The following is a 20,677-nucleotide window of genomic DNA, read 5'->3' as shown; positions in this document are numbered from 1 at the left end:
TCTATTTTTTTCTCCATGAACTTTTTGAAGACCCCCTCGTACTTGCTTACTGTCAAATATCGCTGAGCTTTTATGTAATTATATATCCATTCTATTTTTTTGCCACCGGGCCGGCCCTATTTTTTTCTTTTTTGAAGAAAAACTTCTAGTATATTCATACCATGGAATACTATATATCAGAGAAAATGAATGAACTATAGCTATACTCAATATACAGCAAGTAGACGAGTTTTAAGAACATTTATGTTGAAAAAAAGATGAGTCAAATAGAATTACATACATATGATTCTACTTACATAAGGCAAAAACCAAGAAAGAGGTACTGTTTTAATATTAGGAACTGTAATCAATCTAAATTTCATAATACTGGTTGCCTCTGGGGGAGAGAGGAAGCCATGATTGGAAGGGGACAAAAAAGGGCTTCTAAGACACAGTTGTATTCCTTCTCTTAACTTGGGTGGTGGGTATTTTAAAGCACTGCACATTTTTTTTTTTTTGTATTATAATTTTTTGTATGTACTCTATATTTCGCAATAAATAATATCTTAAAAAGAGTAGGGATTAAGTGCGGTCCTGTTCTGGCTAGGAGGAAATCTATGCAAATGACAATAAAGTGAAAACAACGAGAGTCAAAGGGAAAACAGGAACAGTGAGTGCTTAAGAATTCTGAGGCAGAAGGGTCCCACAGGCCACCTTCAGGAGGGCAGACGTGCTGAGATAGTGGGATGTGACCACAAGGTTGTACAGCAGATGGGATCTGGGTAGCTGGTGATGACACAGGGAATTTCAGGCAGGGGGATGGCAGGTATCAGGTGAGCACCTGTCTGCTCCAACTAGAGCCAGAGAGATAGCTTTGAATAGAGAAAGAAGGTTAAAATGGGACAGATCCTTGGGTATTGGGCTGAAGTGTTTGACTGCAACAGATTTATCCTGTAGGCAACCAAAGTATTTGAGCATGATGTTCAGATCAAAATAATGCAAACTCTAGTCACATAACTTTTCCTACCTCTTAAAGTTTATTTTTAAAAAAATGTTAGGGACCTGTTAAATAGCTGTCATTATCTGAGAGTTTACTATGTTTGGGGCCCAAATGCTTTAAGGACATGATTGGGAAAAAAAAAAAAAAAACATTCCTATAAGGTAAATTTTAAAAATGTGTTAACAAAAAAACAATCTTACCTTTCATATGGAACAACAAAAGACCCCGAATAGCCAAAGCCATCTTGAGCAAAAAAAAAAAAAGCCAGAGACAGAACACTACCTGACTTCAAATTATACTACAAAGCTATTATAACCAAAACAGCATGGTACTGGTATAAAAATAGATGCTCAGACCAGTGGAGTAGAATTGAGAAACCAGAAATCACCACTCAGGCTTACAGCCATCTGATATTAGACAAAGGCAACAAAAATCTACATTGGGGAAAAGATTGCCTCTTCAACAAGTGGTGCTGGGAAAACTGGATATCCATATGCAGAAGAATGAAACTAGATATGCATATCTCATCATACACTAAAATCAACTCAAAATGGATTAAAGACTTAAGTATAAGACCTCAAACTGTAAAATCATTAAGGGAAAATATAGGTGAAACACTTCAGCAACTAGGTCTGGGCACAGGCTTTATGAACATGAGCCTGAAAGCACAAGCAGTGGAAGAAAAAATAAACAAATGGGAATATATCAAACTAAAAAGCTTCTGCACAGCAAAGGAAACAATCAACAGAGTGAAACGGCAACCTACAGAGTGGGAGAAAATTTTTGCTAACTATTCATCTGACAAGGGATTAATGTCCAGAATATACAAAGAACTCAAGCAATTATACAGTAAAAAACCAAATAAACCAATTAAAAAATGGGCAAAGGAGCTTAATAGACATTTTTCAAAAGAAGACATACAAATGGCCAATGGGTACATGAAAAAATGCTCAACATCACTAGTCATCAGGGAAATGCAAATTGAAACCACATTGAGATACCACCTCACCCTAGTTAGACTGACTATAATAAAAAAGACAGTGAATAACAAATGCTGGCAAGGGTGTGGAGAGACGGGAACACTCCTACACTGTTGGTGGGACTGTAAATTATTACACCACTATGGAAAACAGTATGGAGGTTTCTTAAACAACTACAGATAAATCTTCCATATGATCCAGCCATCCCACTTTTGGGTATATACCCATACGAATGGAAATCATCATGTCAAAGGGATACCTGCACTCCCATATTCATCGCAGCTCTATTTACAATAGCCAAGACATGGAACCAACCTAAATGTCCATTGATGGATGATTGGATAAGGCAACTGTGGTATATATACACCATGGAATTCTACTCTGCCATAAAAAAGAATGAAATACTCCCACTTGCAACAACATGGATGAGCCTGGAGAAACTTATGTTGCATGAAATAAGCACAGAGGGATAAATACCACATGTACTCACTCATATGTGGGAGCTAAGAGAGAGAGAAAGAAGGAAAGAAAGATCACAGTAGTGAGTTGCTCTTGCAGAGGGAGAGAACATTCCTTGGGCTACAAAGTGGAGTTGGGGGGAAGGGGGGAAAGGGAGAGGGGGAGAGGGGTTGGAGATAATTGAGTGGGGGACACAGGGTACAAATGCAATTTGTGGTAATGGGTATGCTGCCAGTATGAATCTGGCCCTCACATCATGGGCCTGTGAGGTGGAAACCATCTTTGTATCTCATGAATACTCATAATAAAAAATAAATTTAAAAAAAATGTATTAGAGTCTTAAAGCGACTGAGCAAGTTTCTCAGGGCCACAGCTATTAAGTGGCAGAGATGGGATTTGCCACACTTTTGTCTCACCCTAAGGCCTGAGCTTTTACCATCCTAAGATGCTGCCACTCCAAAAATATGCAAGAAAAATGAGCCTATTTGTAAAGGTCTTTCCTCTTATGGGTAATTATTCCATAGTGTAGTTTTTCTGAGAATGAAGGGGATACCTGATTTCCCAAGCTTACTCTTTATTTTATATACATAGGATATTTTACACAGACACACACACACAAAAGGATAGAAATCATAATATCCAAATTTGTGCCCAAGATAAACTATCAATTAAATAAGCAACTGTCATGCATAAGGGACTATGCACAGTGTGTGGCCCAAGAGGCTTCGATCCGAGTAGAGAGACATTGTGTACATAATAATAAGTAATAATACCACAAGGAAGGCAACGATCAGTGATAAGAGAGACGTGCTGACCTTAAGGGCTATGGGAATTCCAAAGCAATGACCACAGATGGGATTTTCAGGGGAGGATTTGTGCAGGAAGTGGGGCCAGGACAATGCTTGGGAAAGATGGGCAGGATTTAGATAGCTGCCTTCAACAAAACATTCTAACGATGATGGGGAAACCCATCCCAGAGATCTGACACTTGCGTGTGTGTATGGTGGAGGAGGGAGAGAGGCACTGCCTCATCCTAGCAATGTAAACCCTTAAGCCTAAAACCATAATAGAGCACTTAGGGACAAGCAGGAGTTCCTCCCACCTTCTCAGACATTCACCCCTCCTGACTCAACTTGCCTGCTGGAGCCATAGCACTTGTTTGCTCCTCCTGTATTAACTGACCACAAAGCCTCAACCCATAATTTGCCTAGACATACGCAGTCATGACATGGTAGCAATACTAGTTACAACTGAGTGTGGTGTAAACTCTATCCCTTTCTAACCTCCTCTCCTGACAGCTCACAAATGATGGAGCAGTGGTATCAGTGATAGTGATGTGTATTGAGTACTCACATGTGCCACACTCTAGTTGGCATTTGCATGGTTTACCTCAGTTAAATCTCCAAAACAACTGTAGGAGGAAACCGAGGTGCAAGGAAGTTAGACAGCTTGCAGAGGATCCATACTGGTGAGGAACAGGGCTTAGATTCCATGCAGGCAGTCTTGCTCCACAGTCAAGGCTCTTAACCATGACTAGGCTATTCTTCTAAGACACTCCCAGAATGATGAGGGCGTTGTTTGAGAGTGACGTTTGTTAATCCATGTATTAATGCCCCACCTATGGAGAGTCAGTCTAAAGTGGAAAAGGTATGCCTAAAATCCCTGGAAATACCCCCAGGACTGAGCAACAGAAAGTAAACAAGAGGAAAGAAAGTTAGAAAGCAAACAATTTGGCACTAATAATCTGAAGAAAGACTGTTCTTGGCAGTTTGCACAAATCCTAGGGAAAAAAGAACAAGAAACGAGTGCTACTTCTTAGGACCAGCACGTGTCCCACAAGTGGACTGTGCTGGACAGTGTCTAAGGGCTTCCCCAGCACCTCATTTTGTGAATTAGGGCTTCGGAGCTCATATGGAGGAAGGGCTCAGTGGTCATCCATCTGCATGCTGAGACTGCCCAATCTGCACTCTGCTGCTAGCAGGAAAGTATACAGTAGCCTTGGGCTCTGTCTGTGTCCCACCATGGCTCAGGTCCTTTCCACAACTGGTTCAGGGGCCTCTGAAATCTCCCTGGGTACTGGCTTCAGGCTGGTTAGAAACCTCTTGTGTGGCCCATGGCCTCCTCTTGAATGTCAACAGGAACACCATTCAGAGACGTCCATACCCCGCATTTCACTGTGGCTCAGGCCTTGGGCTCCACTTTCATGAATCCGTATTTCGAAGTGTCTTTTTACAGCTAAATCACTGTCATTATATTTCCCCTTCCAAGTAATCTCATAATAAAAGGGGACTTCAAGTTTTCTAGTACCAGAAAAGTAGTAGATTTGAAAATGTTTCTGCTAAAAACACCTAGAAATTCCAGATAAAAGTTCACAAGCATTGTTTTAAATACATTTCTGAGTTGGGTTTTTTTTTTTTTTTTTTTTTTTAACCTATTCTACCCTAGGAAGGTGAAAACCTGTATCCAATGGCTAGTCCATTCACAGATAGGGCAGTCTCAGTTTTAAGAAATTTCTTGATAAACCTGTCTGAGTAGAAACTGAGATCTGAAGGGGTCCTAAATGTGGGTGGCACTGCCCCTTCTGCTGTAAGCCACAGAACTGCTCAGGGGCCAGTAAGATAGCGGGAGGGAGAGAAAGGGATAAAAGAGGTGAGCTGGACTGTGGAAGGCAGCGCAGCACAGGGCCATGTAACTTTCCAATGAGCTACCCAAATTTCCGCAACAAAACAAGTAACAAAACAAGTAATCAATAGGATGTGAGTAGGTTTCTTCAAAAGCCAAGAGGCAGGCTATGGAGGCGCAGGTGAGGAAACACCTCGTGAAGATCCAGGAGTGTGAAGGCTGACAGAAGCTAAGACAGGAGGTGGACAGAGGCGGGGCCTGCGGAGGTAGGTTTCTTCAAAAGCCAAGAGGCAGGCTATGGAGGCGCAGGTGAGGAAACACCTCGTGAGGATCCAGGAGTGTGAAGGCTGACAGAAGCTGAGACAGGAGGTGGACAGAGGCGGGGCCTGCGGAGACCCTGCAGAGACTGCAAATGTCATGGCTCGGGCTGTGGCCAGCCCTATTTCTGTATTTATGTCTAGTAAGAAATGAAAGACTTTTTGAAAAAAAAATTTTTTAAGCACTCCAGGTGTTGAGATTACCTTACTCTAACTGCCACAAACTAACATCTGTGAAAATGGGCAGTGGTCGGGTGTGGTAGGAGGAAAACAAGTTTTCGGGCAAGGGCTCTTGACGAGGAGAACAGGCCTGGGGGAATCACTGAACAGGGAAGGTTTGGGCAGCCCAAGGGCCCTGTGTGGGTGGGAGGTGGGTAGAGGGGGTGGGAAGCAAGGCAGCTGCTGAGTGGGAACGAGGAGCTCAGCATGGTGGGAGGAGAGTGGAGACTGACTTGGCTGTTTTGTACAAGGCAGTCATCAAAGTGTGTTCCTGGAAATCATCTAAGGCTGCCCATGGCTCGATATAAGGGGGCTGTCTAGTTCAACACTGGCCACCTTGTGTGAAGGTTTAGGAGTCTTTTTTTTTTTTTTTTTTTTTAAGTGAAAGAGGCACTTTATTGGCTCATACAATTGACAAGTCCATCAGCCATAAGTAGATCTGGAAACACAAATAACATGATTCTTCCTTGGGTCTAGAAGTCCTTTTAACTCTATATAACTAAGTTCTCACTGTACAACAAAACAGTTTATTTACACAGCAAAGGAGGCTAAAGGACTTGCTTTCTTTGCTTTCATAAGGCACACTGTACACAACAAAGATGAGCAAGAGGTCTGCATTTTTTTTGTATCTAGAGTTTCAATTACTCTAGATATATATTTCAAATAATTATGTTGCAATCATGTTCCCTGAGGAACGTTTTTAAAAATCACCATCTATCATCTCAATCAATTTACCCTTCAGTCACTTAGAAAAATCTGAAATAACCATATCAAAATGAAATAAATAAGAGCAAAGGTCATAAGAAAAAGAAGAAATTACTTCTTCCTTAAAAAATTATTTTAGCCTAAATGCAAATTAGGGGGTTCACCTTACGAAAGGGCAACCCAGGATATTTTTCTAATGTTATATCTGTCCCACAAAAGGCAACAATCAGAATTTATATTACTTGGCTAAAGCAAAATAGCCAATAAATAAGAAGGGGAGATATTGATGTCAGTAGCTAAGGTTCAACTGACCTCCAACCCAGAACAAGGATAACCAGAAGATTCACTGACTCACTCCCTGATTTATCCACCAAATTAACAGCCAGGAACAACAACAAAAAAAAAGTTGGGTACATACCACAATTGTCTCTAAATTACAGAGAGCCATTCATTCTGACCTGGTAATGGGGATCTGTCTCAGCTTGCATACATCTCTTAAAATAAATGTTCTAATTTTAACTTGATAGAATCTCAAAAGAGTTGTCCAGATCACAAGACATAGTTTGAACCTGAGCCAGCAATAATACTGCTTATGTTAGCCATTAAAATAATCCCTGTGACCTGATGTTACCAAAAGACCAGATAGAATTTTCATGACTGGTTTAAGTAGTTGAGAAACACAGCTGGTACCATGCGATGAAACTATGGAACTGTTTGGAATGGAAAAGGAACTAATCCATGACAGTACACACAGGAGCAATTTTAGTTCTCACTAAGCTCTTTATGTGCAATGTTCAATTAGATACCAGGAAAGAGAAAGACAGCACTGCTATGTGACACTTCACTGGGAAATGTGGCAGCACTGCCAAGCATCTCTTGCCCACTTCACTGAGTCATGTTCTCTGTTACGTCGCCACTCACTCGCGCACCTTCTCAGACTCGCTCGCACACAAGAGTGCACCGCACACAAGCCCCTCCCCCCACAGCCAGTTAGCCACCTCTCCTCTCTCACCAAAAATTCCTGCTCTTACCCACTCACCATGTAAATCAATAGTCACAAACCCAAGTGCCCAAGAGGTGTGGCTGACCATGCACAGGAGGAGTGGGCCTGGTGAGGAGGGGGCTGTGGAGCAGAAGAGAGAGCATGTCCCGTCGCCAGAAGACAGGTGCTACAAAGGAGCAAAGAACCGGGGCCACCAAAGACCCATCCGATTCTTCCTTGCCTTGCAAGTGAATCCTCCCAACACTGCCCGGGAAATCAGAACAATGTCAGTACTCACACCCAAACTTTAATAATTTAGGCTAGGACCTACTCAACTACGCTATCTACCAGGATGGCCTCTCTTCACAAACTAGGTAAGAGAAAGGTTCACAATGCCAAGCCACTAGAGAGACTCTTGTGAGGGTAGCATGTCATTCTTAGTCTCTACTGGCTGATTGCTCATTCATTTATTAAACTAAAACATACACCCACTTACCAGCATCTGTGCTCACATACTCTGCTTCTTTCATGTTACTAAGGAGGAACTGTCCTGCCCCTTATCTGAAGCCAACCTCTCCACTTGTGCATCAGGTCCCACCCTCTTTCACCTACTCAAAGACATCAGTCCAGAGTTTCCCCCTCAGTCTTCTGCATCGTTAATGTTGCCCTAACCTCCATCATCCCCATTGATATAAAAACATGCTGTAGCATCTCCTGTCTTTACAAAACAATCACCATCACCCAGGACTCTAGATCTGCATCCAGCTACCACTCCATTGCTCCTCTTTAAAGCAATGCCTCAGAAAACCTGTCTATTTTCACTGCCTCCAATTCTCCTCCTCCATTCTCCTGGACCCGCTTCAAGCAGTCTTTCACCCCCACCATTCCACCAGGTGTGCTCGTGCCAAAGTCGACCACCATGTTCCACATCCGGTGCCAATTCTCAGTTGTCCTCCTGTCTAACCTATCACGGCATCTGACACAGATGGATCACTCCTTCCTCCCTGAGACCTTGTTCTTGCTTGGCTTCCACAACACCACTCTTTCCTGGGACTCCTCCTGCCTTGCTATTCTCGGTCTCTTGTCTTTATTCCTCTTTTTATTTTCTTGTCTCGGGGCTCAATCTTCAGGATTCTTTTCTATTGATAATCATTCCCTTGATTACAACATCTTGTCTCTTGGCTATAAATATCATTTACATGCTGACAGCTTTCACAGCCATGTTTTGCCCAGACCTCTGTCCTGAACTCCTGACTTTAATATCTACTTACCTCTTCCACATCTTCACTAGGATGTTAACTTGCACCTCAAACTTCATATATCCAAAACCTAATACATTTGATACTTCTCTGATCAATCTCTGCCCCCAGACCTCCTGCTTCCCCCATGGTCTTCCCATTTCTGGAAATGGCAACTCAGTATCATTCCAGGTGCTTAAGCCAATATAAGAGTCATATCTGACATATCCGACAAAATATTTGATTTTTCAAAAGAAGTTGGAAACCCAGGTTTTATGTGAAATTCCCTAATTTTTAAACATTGACAACTGAGTTAAAAAAAAATTATACATAGCGGAAATAAAACATACCTGTGGAACAAATATAGTCTAAAGGCCACCAGTTCAAGACCTCTGAGGAAGGTATGCCTTTCATTCAATCCCCACACTTTTCCTCTCCCGTGAGCCCCTCGCCCCTTGAGATGGCATTTCTCCCCCAGAATTTTGCCCATGAGATCTCACTCCTTGTGCCCTTTTTGTCTATCATTAGAGCACCTTTTAAAGACCAATTGGGTCTGATATGGAAGGTTTTCCCCTGGTGATGAAGACTCAGGCAGGGCAGCAGAACAGGCAGCAGCAAGATCTGAGGACAGATCATCTGAAAAAGCTTAGAGATGAGGTCAGAATGACCAGCTGGCCACACTGAGAAATGGGGCACTTGGGGTCAAAAAGACATCACTAACACCCAGAAAGGAGGAACAAGACATCTGTGCAACCACCGCTTTATTCTACCTCAAAACTAAAACCATGATGGGCTGTGCCACGCAGAGTGCAGGAACTGCACACCTAAGCAGGTGCCAAAGGGATCAGACCATGAGCTCCCCCACTCGCCTCGAGGCCTTCAGTGAGCTGAGCGTGTGGCACACTGCACGTGCTCTAGGTCTGTCACCTGAATGAACAGTGTGTGGGCCAACAAATGGCTGGGGCTAAGGGGGGCAGGCGGTGCAGAGAAAGAGCGACCCAAACTACAGCAGCTCAGGGTTTGGGATGAAGATGTAGAAGTGTGAAAATAAATAAAAATAGAAAGGCCATGGCTTCAATGACCATAATACTGGGGAGGTCTGGAGCCAAGGGGGTCTCAGGAATCAAGGAAAAACAATCAAATAAGAAATACACAATAAAATTTAGGACACTAAATGTTCAATTTCTTTTGGGAAATGTTGATTTTAGGTAGATTTTATAAGGTCTTAGAGAATGAGCTACATTCTTGGAAAAAAAATGAATATAAATATCCTCAGAAAAGTTTAAAGCAGTAAAATAAATAGGAACTTTTTTTTTTAATTCTCATTAGGTTAGGTGTCAGATTATATCTAAACTCAAGTAACAGGGTAAAATTAAATATTTATTTGAAAATTATCTTGTAAATCATGCTTCATAGTCAATCAATTTGACCAATTAATTTGTGTGATGGCTTGAAGCAATACCTGTTTAATACAGTATGATATGACCTAAAGAGTTTTTAGTCAGTGGATATAATAGAAAGCTAAAATGAAATTAAATGACTGATTTTAAAAAGACTAATCAGTTTTTTCCTAGCACTATGTACAAACCAAATTCTATGCAATATGGATAAAATAGGCCCTTCATTTGGACAAAACTAAAAAAAAGTGAAAGAATACTAATATTGATTAAAAACCTACTATATACCAAACATTTTGCTAGACACTTTCAAAAATATTATTTCATTAACAAATACATTTATGACCTGTTTCCCAATGTGTACACTACAAATTAACTTAAAAATTACTAAAACAAGCATTTTAGTTTTCAAATTATGGTATGTTAAAGAGGATCTTCCATTACAAAAAATGTTACCACTTTTGTTTTTCCAAAGTTATGTTTGAACAGTCATTTAAAGTGATAAAACTATTAAAGTTTGTTTCCTTTATGTTTTGTTTTATCCAAATGGTATGTAGAGAACATGCTATTTCATGGCTGAAATTCACATTAAATTCGATTCTTATCAGCAAAAACTTCAAAGCCACATTGTTCTAGATATCCAAGGCTCTAAGATTTTGGAGAATGTACATACTGCCTTAGTAACCTCATGATTCATGGTTTGAGTTGATGAAACAAATTCTCAGCTGCTTCTTCCATGAAGCCCAGGTTACTCTGAATCACTCCACAGTCTTCCATTCTACCTGCCACCGCTTATGCTGTCCTAGGGAAGGCCAGCACACTGCAGAGCTGCTTGGTCCTGGAGACCACCACGGTTATTCTGAACCCACAGTGGGGCTTCAACTTCACAGCACTCTCTGAGGAGTAGCTATGGCAGCCCAAAAGCTCAATAGGCTGCTTTAGCTTAAAAAAGATTTGGATCACAATTTTACATTAACTTACAACAAAAAAGAAATGTAACTCCCTATGCCTTTTCAGCCCTCCCCAAATGTATGGGAATATAAGCAAAAATGACTCTGGAAATGGGTCTCTTCAAGAAAAAAAAAAAAAAGGGGCCGGCCCGGTGGCGCACTGCTACAGTGCGCCGCTTGGGAAGCGCGGCTGCGCTCCCGCCGAGGGTTCGGATCCCACATACAGACCAGTTCCCGCTCACTGGTTGAGCAAGGCGCGGGCGCAACACTGAGGGTTGCGATCCGTTGCCAGTCACGAAAAAAGACAAAAAGGAAAAAAAAAAAAAAAAGTTCCTGGCAGAAGGAAAGGAAAGTAGGTTCTCTGATCTGGTCTCAACATTCCTAAAGGGGCTGCAGTGGGGTGAGACAAGGCACGGCTTTGAGCAGTCTTATCACAGAAATAAGAGCTGACACCCAAGGGTGAGCAGCACACAAGCAGCAACCACTGCTGTCAGCCCACAGCCAACTCACGTCTGCCAAATGGATGGAGTTGCTCCCAGCTTCCCACGTGCGTCATATACTCTATGGTTATGGCAATAAACCAAGGAGATTTCCAAAATTAGCACCATTCATTGAGCCAGGAAGAAGAAACCATCCTAACCCTTTTGGTAATTTAGATCTCAAACTGTTTTTCTGGGAAATTCATTTAGAAGATAAAAAAAAACTGGGTTCTTGAGAGAGGGAGGGGCCAAGGTTCTAGCAAATAAGTATCTTCTTCCCCCAAACTTAACTCTGCTCCATGTGCTTCCTGTTCTGTATTAAAATAAAATAACATGAGCAGTACCTATGCAAACCAGGCTATCCCTGAAAGGTACAGTGTGTTCAGTGCTAGCAAGTATGATGAAAGTCACAGGGAGTCAAAGTGGACAAAGTGCTAGGTATGGGTGCTGTGTTCCACTAGGAAACATAACTCAGGTTCACTGTTTGGGGGTGAAACCAACTGTAGGGATGTCAGACTCACCTCTCCCTGAGATGTTGATCCCAAGACATGTTCACTGTGCACAACTGAGTGGAATGGTCACACTCTTAAAATTCTTTCTCTGCACTCTCAACTTTTTGCTTGCTAAGCTAAATTTAGTCAATTAAACTATAAGCCACTGACCTATTACAGACAAATTCAGCTCTAGAGGGTCAAGCTATAATGGTGTGCAGGTACACTGTTCAAATGGACAGGGTTAGTTATGAGGCCATAAGGATTAAAACGAGTCAGATCCACAATCCCATGCGAGGCACAGGTGTATTTTATAAGGCCAAGGACTGGGAGGCAAAAATAATGCTTCTCCTATCTCTCCCTTGACAATTAATGCTATTCTGTTTGTTTTACTCAGAACACAGTTGGTACGTTTAAGTGTTTGCCTGTTTCACTGTAGAAAGGAGAATCAAGAGGCTGTAATATGTCAGAGACATATGCCAAGAGAACAATTGGGGAGTAAAGAACACAAGATACTTGTAATCCTTATCTGGGGGATGCTGACAGAGTCTGACCAGAAAAGAAGAGAAAAGGAAACACTTCTGCCACAAACAGCTAGATATGCTTATTACTGTGGTGCAAGACTTCTGGAGAGGACTTCGGATACTGAAACATGAGCAGTGAAAGGCTCTTTGTTTTCTGCTCATTCAGGAATGCCCATGCAGAATGGAGATTGGAGGGACAAGCCCAGTGCACTGAAGGGCTTTGCTGCTCACGGCTGTGTTTCAGGATCAACCTGACAGCTAGGCCCTGGTTCAAGAAATATGAATCATCTTCCTAGTTCAACACAAATGAGTCAGAGGTTAAAAGCACAGAGCCCAGGCTCTCACAGTGAGATAAACTCTGCAACAAGGCTGTATTAGATGCTGTGTCAGAACTGCACCGGGGACAGTGCAGTCCCATGCCAAACAAGCATGTTACCACAAACAGCAACAACGACGACAAATGTCCACTGAATTCTGTGTGTAAACTCATTTCATCTTCTTGACAACCATATGAGGTAGGTGCTGTTTTCCTCCTCATTTTACATATGGGGGAACTGAGACTGACGTCATGTAGCAGAGAAATGACAGAGTGGGGACATATGCCCTGCTTTTCTGGCTACAGGAATTACTCTTAGCACTATACTGCCTTTCAAACAAAAATGACTAATAATCTAACATCTACTGAGCACTAAGTTTAGACCAGGGTCTCTTCTAACCAGTTTCCATGACTACCTCCCGTGATGCTCACCATAGCCCTATGAAGACACTCAGGCAGAGAGAAGTCAGTAACACCCAAGGTCACCATCCAGTAATTGGTTACTCCAGGTGAGAACTAAGGTCATCTAGTGCCAGAGTCCCCACTCTCAACCACGAGACCACACCATGCATGCACTTGCTTGAGCCCCACACCACCACGAGGAAGCTGAGAACACCCTCTTTTTGCAGGTGAGGGCGACTGAAGCTGGCAGACAGCAGGAGGCAGAAGCTGGGCCTGGGCCAGTGTGCAGACCTCATGGCCTGTTTTCTTGACCATGACATATGGATGGTTTATCAGAGGGCCAGGCACCCCAGGAATGGAGGGGAGCCTTGTCCTGTAAGGCAGGTAAGGGCCCTCTGGGTTACTCCAAGCATAATGCAATCGATAACATCAAAGCCTCTCCCGACTGCAGCCATGTTTCTTATGAGACAGACCTTCCTCAAAGTCCCCACCAGTTATTTCTTTCAGAATGACAATATTTTGAACCCCGAAATATTTTAAACCCCACTCCCCTGCCCTCATGATCCCCGACAATAGTTAAACCATTGCACTTACGCTTTAAATGCTGGGAGGTAGGAGTATATAGAAATGCTGCTTAGGTTATAAATAAATGGCAGGTGTTTTCTGATGTCTGTTGTTGCCCAGCTACTAAAAAACGTGTTCAGTAAACCCTGGTCCCCACCTGAAAGAAAACCAAATGAATTACAGTCAACAGACCTCTAGGACAGTTCAATAATTTCATAGGAGTCTATAACTGGACCTTTGAAAAAAGGTACTAATTCCATTTTAAAACAATCAATTCCATGTCACACCCATTGAGGACATTTTAGGGATGAACATTTCCCTGATTTAATTCATTAATTCAACAATTATTTATTGAACATCTGCCATGTGCCAGACACTGTAGCAGGAGCTGCAGAGTCAACGGTGAACACCAGACGTGGTCGTCATCTTCATGAAGGCCTGGGGTGCGGATGGGAGACACTGATAGCAGCAGATCAAGAGTCAATGTACATCCCACACATGGGGATGGGGGCAGTCAAGGAATATACAGGGCGCTATGAGCACACAGGGAAGTGGCTTAGCCTTATCTGATGGTTCAAGGAAGGCTTCCATGAGGAAGTTGTGTTTAAGCCAAGATCTGAGGGGTGCACAGGATTACTTGACAAATGCAGGTGGAGGGAAGGAGGGTAGATGGTGTTCCAGGCAGAACAAAAACAGCACGCACCACAGACCTGCGATGGGCAGAAACATGAAGCTACGGAAAGAAGACCTCGAAAATGGCCTGTGTGAGTGGACTACAGAGCGGGAACAGCTGCATAGCACCTGGTGAGTCTCAGAGCTCACCTCAGGGTCAGGTTTTAGACTTTATCCCAGTTAAAGATTTTAGGCTTTTCCCCAAGAGCAATGGTACAGAAAAAGAAGTAACAAGAAAAGAGAGCAAGCTGGGATGATAGCATTGTTTTCTGGGCTCTCAACTGCTGGCTTATCTTGCAGCAGAACCGCAGCTCGGAGGGCCCAGAGACCACATCACCATTGTGGGGCACTCTCCTGTGCTGACCAAGTCTCAGGGCAGGTCCCAGTCAGTCATCATTGTAGCCAAGGTCAGCCACAGTTACACAGCAAAGTGCTTGCTCAGCACTTGGGATTCCTAAACTTTATGCCTTCCTCAGAAAGTGAGGACCACTGTCACTCATTCAAAAGAAATAAAAACAATAACATCTAAATAGCTAAGTGTCTGACCTAAATCATAAACATGTAAGTAACCATACAAGTCACTAAGCTACTTCAAAACACATTCCTTCATGTAGTCCAGGTGTTTTCATTTAAAATTTTTTTTTTGGTGGCTAGCCAGTACAGGGATCCAACTCTGGACCCTGGTGTTATCAGCACCACATTCTAACCGGCCAGCCCCTACTTCCTATTTTAAACTATTGAAATTTCAGAAAATACACTCAGAAGCAGTCTCCTGTGCAGCAGAACGGTAGCTCAGGATGTAAATGTGTGCGCATGTGCTCGCAGGGAACGGCAGACAGGCAGAGTCCTGCACCACGTGCAAGGTCATCATGCTGCGTTGTCACTCCCTCCTCGGTCTGCTCTGTCCCAAGCTTGTTTCCTCTCTCCACATACAGCAAGTCCAACTGCCTGCCATTACTATTTGGTTTTTCTTGGTTTTGAAGGAGACTTTGAAAATCTGGAGATTATTTAATTTTTGGAGTTAAGTAGTAAGATGAGGGCTTTAAGTTTAAAGCGCAAATGTACCTTATCCACCCTCTGTGTATCCCATCCTTTCCAAATACTGTCAGTCAAATCTATGCCAATCAAATCTAAAGATCAGAAGCACTGACTGAATGTCTATGGAGCAATCTCTTTGTGCAAGGAGGCTCTGACAGGTTCCCATTCCTCAAAGGACAAACAGCTTAACAGAAAATCAGTTTTCACCCTCTAAGTTCTAAAGAACAATAAAGATGGCAACAGGATATGCTTCCCTGTTACAAAGATGCAATGGACTGAAGGTTTATGTCCCCCCAAATTCATAAGTTGAAATCCCAACTCCCAAGGTGATGGTAGCAGAAGGTGAAGCCTTAGGATGGTAATTAGGTCATGAATGGGACTGGCACCCCCATAAGAGAGACCCAGGAGAGGTTCCCGCACTCCTTATGCCATGTGAAGTTATAGCAGAAAAGCTGTCCATGAACAAGGAAGTGGGACTTCTCTAGATACTGAATTTGCCGACTCCTTGATCTTGGACTTCCTAGCTTTCAGAACTGTGAGAAAGAAATTTCTATTGTTTATAAGCCACCCTATTTATGGTGTTTTGTTATAGCAGCCAAAATGGACTAAGACAGCAAACAAAGAGATATGAGAACAAAAGATCATTTTAGCTATATAGACAAATTAATGTATTTTGAGGTACAAAATATTAAAGCCCAAACATCTGCCATTCATCACAGGCTCATTTTGAGTTCTACAAAGATGCCTCGAATGTGGGAACAGACACTGGTGGCTAAGATACAGCGGTCTGAAGTCTAATTTCCTTTTATATATAGTCATCAAAATAAAGGCTAAGGAAATGTTCACAGTAGCTTTATTCATAATAGGGCAAGGGCTGGCCAGTTAGCTCAGTTGGTTAGAGTCCACTTGGTAACATCAAGGTCAAGGGTTCAGATCCCCGTGCCGGCCAGCTGCCAAAAACAAACAAACAAAACATAATAGGGCAAAACTGGAAACAGCCCAAATGTCCTTCAACAGATATATGAATGTGGTATATCCATACTACAGAATATTAGTCAGCAATAAAAAGGAATGCACTATTTATATGCATAACAACTTGATGGATGTCAAGGGAATTATGCTGAGTGAAAAAGTCCAATCCCCCAAGGTTACATACTTTGTGATTCCATTTATATATCTGCCTTCAAGTGATAAAACTACAGCAATAGAGAAGGTTCACGGTTGCCAGCGATAAGGGAAGGGGAGGGGAGTAGTACCCACGGGTGTAAAAGGGCAGCGTGAGGATCCTCGTGATGGAACTGCTCTGTATATTGACTATGGTGGTGGTCACACCAATCCACACATGTAATAAAACTGCATAGAAAACACATCCACACAGACATACATACATACGAACGAATCACGTAAAACTGGTGAAATGTGAATAAGGTTGGTGGATTGCATCAATGCCAATGTCCTGGTTACGGTATTATATTATGGTTATGCAAGATATTACCATCGAGAGAAACTGGGTGAAGGGTACATGACATCTCTTTGTATTATTTCTTACAACTGGATGTAAATCTACAATTCTCTCAAAACAAAAGTTTTTAAAAAGTCCAAGGATTAAAGTGGCTAAAATACAAAATTCAGTCTGGAACTGTTATTCATTAGATTCTAAATTCCACAAGCACAGGAATTGTGGTTTTTCTTTTGCATTCCATTATAATTGTAGCATGTAGCAGAATACCTTACACATAAGCAAATTTTTTGTGGAATGAATGCAAGAACCTTGAAGATATTCTGTAACAGCAGAAAAGTTGAAACAACTTAAATATTCCACCACAGATAAATGGTTAGTATACAATGTGATACTAACTACTTATGGAAATATTATTCGGCCACTAAAATAAAACCTATAAAGACCATCAATCTACTGTGTACTATAAAAAATATACAGTTATATACATTGTAATTATAATTAAGAACATAAACATTAATAAGCATTCATATTGGAAGAAAATAAGTGAAATAACAGTAATTATGTTAAGGGACTAATGTTAGAGATGGTCTTTCTCCCTACTTTTCCTTATTATTACATTATTTTTGTAATTTAAAAATATTAACAATACAATTAGGGGCAAGAACGAGAATTGTGCTAAGGCTTTTCTTTCTAAACATTCTTTACTAATTAATTTTTATTATGAAGTATGATGCTATCAAAATATATGTGTAGGTTATAAAGCATATCAATAATAAAACCCTATATGTTCACTATCCAATGTAGGAACTTGAACATTACCAATATGAGGGGTTTTCAAAAAGTTAATGGAAAGATTCATACTCTTTTAATTCTATTTTCCCACAAACATTTTGAAGTACTCTCATACTATTCTCTGTGTGGGCTCCCCAGTCCAATCTCACTGACCCTCCCACCCAGAGGTAACTATTAATCATGAATTTGTAATTGTCTTGCTTTCCTTTATTTTAATTTATTATAAATAGTGTGTATCCCCAGACAACAGAAGCAGTTTTTCAACTTTGTAAAATTGGACATAATACTGGATTTTTTTTTTACTACTTTTTTATGGCACATTATAAGACATTTTTTAAATTAAGCAATTCACTAAAATGACTATTGGCTACAAGTAATGCAGTGAAGAAATCTAATTCCTTGGAGGCCTAAGCAGTAGTCGTGAAACAGAACTACCAAGTCCAACTTGCATGAGTCTGGGAAACAGGAGGTGGAGAGCCTGATCCCTCAGAGCCCCTGGCTGCTTGCCTCTGGCCAGTTTCCATTTACCCTCAGGTACCCTAGAAACATCATCAGCCCATCAGCTGTGTGCCCCAGAAAGGCTGAGCAGCACTAGTGGAACAGGAAACAAGCCAGGAGAAAAGGCAGTGAAGTAGACATGGTGAATCAACAGTGTCCATTAAATTGGCAAATCCTGAAACACTCAGCAACAAGAAACTGTCCACCAGAGGAGACAATACAAATCATGAAATTTCTGTGGCCACTGACCTCATTAGGTGACTATAAAGGGTCACCTTTTAGCCCAAAATTGTGGTTTAAAAGTAGAATTAAGTACCATCTGAAAGTCTGCATCTTCTTAAATAATTTTTTAATTCAGCAGTCTAGAGATCCTAACCACCTTTTTCCAAATGCACAGTTCAACATTTCAAGCTTAGGCAAATGCTTAACCTCATCAGAAAAATCTGTGTGTTGTGTTATCAATACCCTCTGTTTAGAAGTCTAAATGAGAGCGCAATTCAAAGCAGAATGCAAACTGTGTTACATGATGCACAAGGATGCCATGAAGACTGCTGAATTTCCACTGCAAAAACCCTAGGACTTTTGTCAGTACATGCTAGTCAGACCTCCAGAGGCAGCTTTATTTAATATGATAGGTTAGTACACTTTTAATTTCAATCATCTCAGAACCAGCAAACATGATTAGCAGGCATCACTGGCAGCTGTGATCTGGCAGGCCAGGGTGTGGCAACACAGGTGTGAGACAGGGAGAGAGGAAATAGGACAAGGGACACGTGGTACCTGTTTTGCAAACAAAAGCAAATATCTGCTTCTGTATCATTCTTCCACCAGGCTGCCCAAATGCTAGTAAGAACCTTACAACTACTGGGCATTTCCTAGGTCTTTTGAGCAGGGTCATGGACCTGATAACAATGGACATGCCACAGCATTCACCAGAAACCGGGCCTATCAGTTACATAAGACAGAAATGGAGCTGTTTGAGTGCGGTCTTTTAAATTTGTGCACTGTTCAGTGCTTGTATAGTTTGTGTGCTCTTCTACAGTTTGTTGGCAGCTAGCCTGTCTACTATGGATAGCAGAGTGGATGAGTCAGTTCTAGTTAAACACAAAGCCCAGTACCTGAGCCACAGAAATGTTCCCAAGAGAATCATGGTTGAGTATAAAACGTGGTCCAGTTTCCAGCAGCACGGGTATCACCTGGTAGCCTAACAGAAATGCACAATGTCGAGCCCCAGCCTAGACTCATAGAATCAGAATCTATATTTAATCCCCAGGTGATCTGTTTGCATATTCAAATTTGAGAAGCACTGGTCTAGAGCCTTTGGGCCTTTGGAGAATGACTCGTTTTTTATTTTATCAGGGAATGCAACTCTTAAAAATATCGTTTCTATAGAAAACATCTAAAATTATTTAAATTTGGTATAGGCATAGTAGATATGAAGATGAACAAGATAGGTTCCAGCTCTCAAATGGTTCTCAAGGCGGTAAGGGGGCAGAGGAACAGATATCAAGCAAATAACTGAAAGTAAAATATGCTTTATACTATAATCGAACTGGAGGCAAGAACTGAGATGAACATGTGACTCACTCCATAAAACGGACTTCCTATATTTGGTGGATATCATCATTACTGCCTATAGAGAGCATGCCAAGGGTTACTAAATTACAGTTTATGAACGGCCCAGCTCTTAGGGATATTTCTATGAGGTTTACTGAGGATCAGCGGATTAACCCTGGGTGGCTTATGGAAATCCAGGCACTTGGAGCATGGGTCCCAGCATCTCTGCATCTCACTGGCCTCAAGCCATTTAAGCCAAGAAAAATAGATTTATTTTCCTACTTCACATTATAGCTTTTGTTTTTCATTGTTTTTTACAAAAGAGGTTCTTAATAACCAAGCTGTTAATTATTACATAAATACAAGGAAACATTTATTCTTGGCTTAAATTTTACTTTCTCAGTTTAAGGAAGGTCCTCCTGGTCTAGATTCTCTTAGCATTCTGAACTTATCAGAATCATGATTACATTATTGTGAAATTAGTTGTTAAATGTCTGTAAGATTCCACAGAATATGGCTTTATAGAGGCTGGGGTAAAATCTGCATTATTTACCAGTCTATTCCTGGCCCTTAACATCATGTCCACATTAGGAGCTAGAATGATTTTTGAAATATTGAATGAATGAACCTACTACGGAAATTTAGGCCAGAGTAATACTTCCAAGAATACTTCCAGACTCCATAAAACAATGTGAGTCTACTGACTGTGCCACTGATTTAAAATGATGAAGTATTTTCAGGTATTGTGGATCAGAGGGGAGAAACAGTAGCTGTAGAGATAGAAGACTTGAGCCTCTATATCTTCATCTGTAAAATGAGGAATACACCAGCTGCTCTGCCTACTCAGAGAAATAAATTGTAAGTAATTAATGTGTAGTGAGGCCAGGGTAATAGGGATCTTCCTTTATCCTTTATCATTCTCAGGGTATATTTTCAAGAATGCTGCCATGTGGGTAACTGGGAGAGAAAGGAAAACAGACACACACACACACACACACACACACACACACACACACACACACACACACACAAAC

The 20,677-nt window shown here is 41.5% G+C and overlaps 1 protein-coding gene across 3 annotated transcripts in view; it reads right to left on the bottom strand.

Annotated features, from left to right (window-relative positions):
* The window catches only part of GYG1 (glycogenin 1), a 36,400-nt gene that overhangs the window by 4,526 nt on the left and 11,197 nt on the right, over window positions 1-20,677 (bottom strand). For all 3 annotated transcript variants that reach the window (XM_008584287.1, XM_008584286.1, XM_008584288.1), the window contains one exon: window positions 13,655-13,781. In XM_008584287.1, the coding sequence (XP_008582509.1) occupies window positions 13,655-13,781 (127 nt within the window). The remainder of the gene's footprint in view (window positions 1-13,654; window positions 13,782-20,677) is intronic.

Source organism: Galeopterus variegatus, unplaced genomic scaffold (assembly GCF_000696425.1).
Source record: "Galeopterus variegatus unplaced genomic scaffold, G_variegatus-3.0.2 Scaffold3208, whole genome shotgun sequence".
NCBI classification, from domain to species: Eukaryota; Metazoa; Chordata; class Mammalia; order Dermoptera; family Cynocephalidae; genus Galeopterus; species Galeopterus variegatus.
This window is presented reverse-complemented; position numbering and strand designations above follow the sequence as displayed.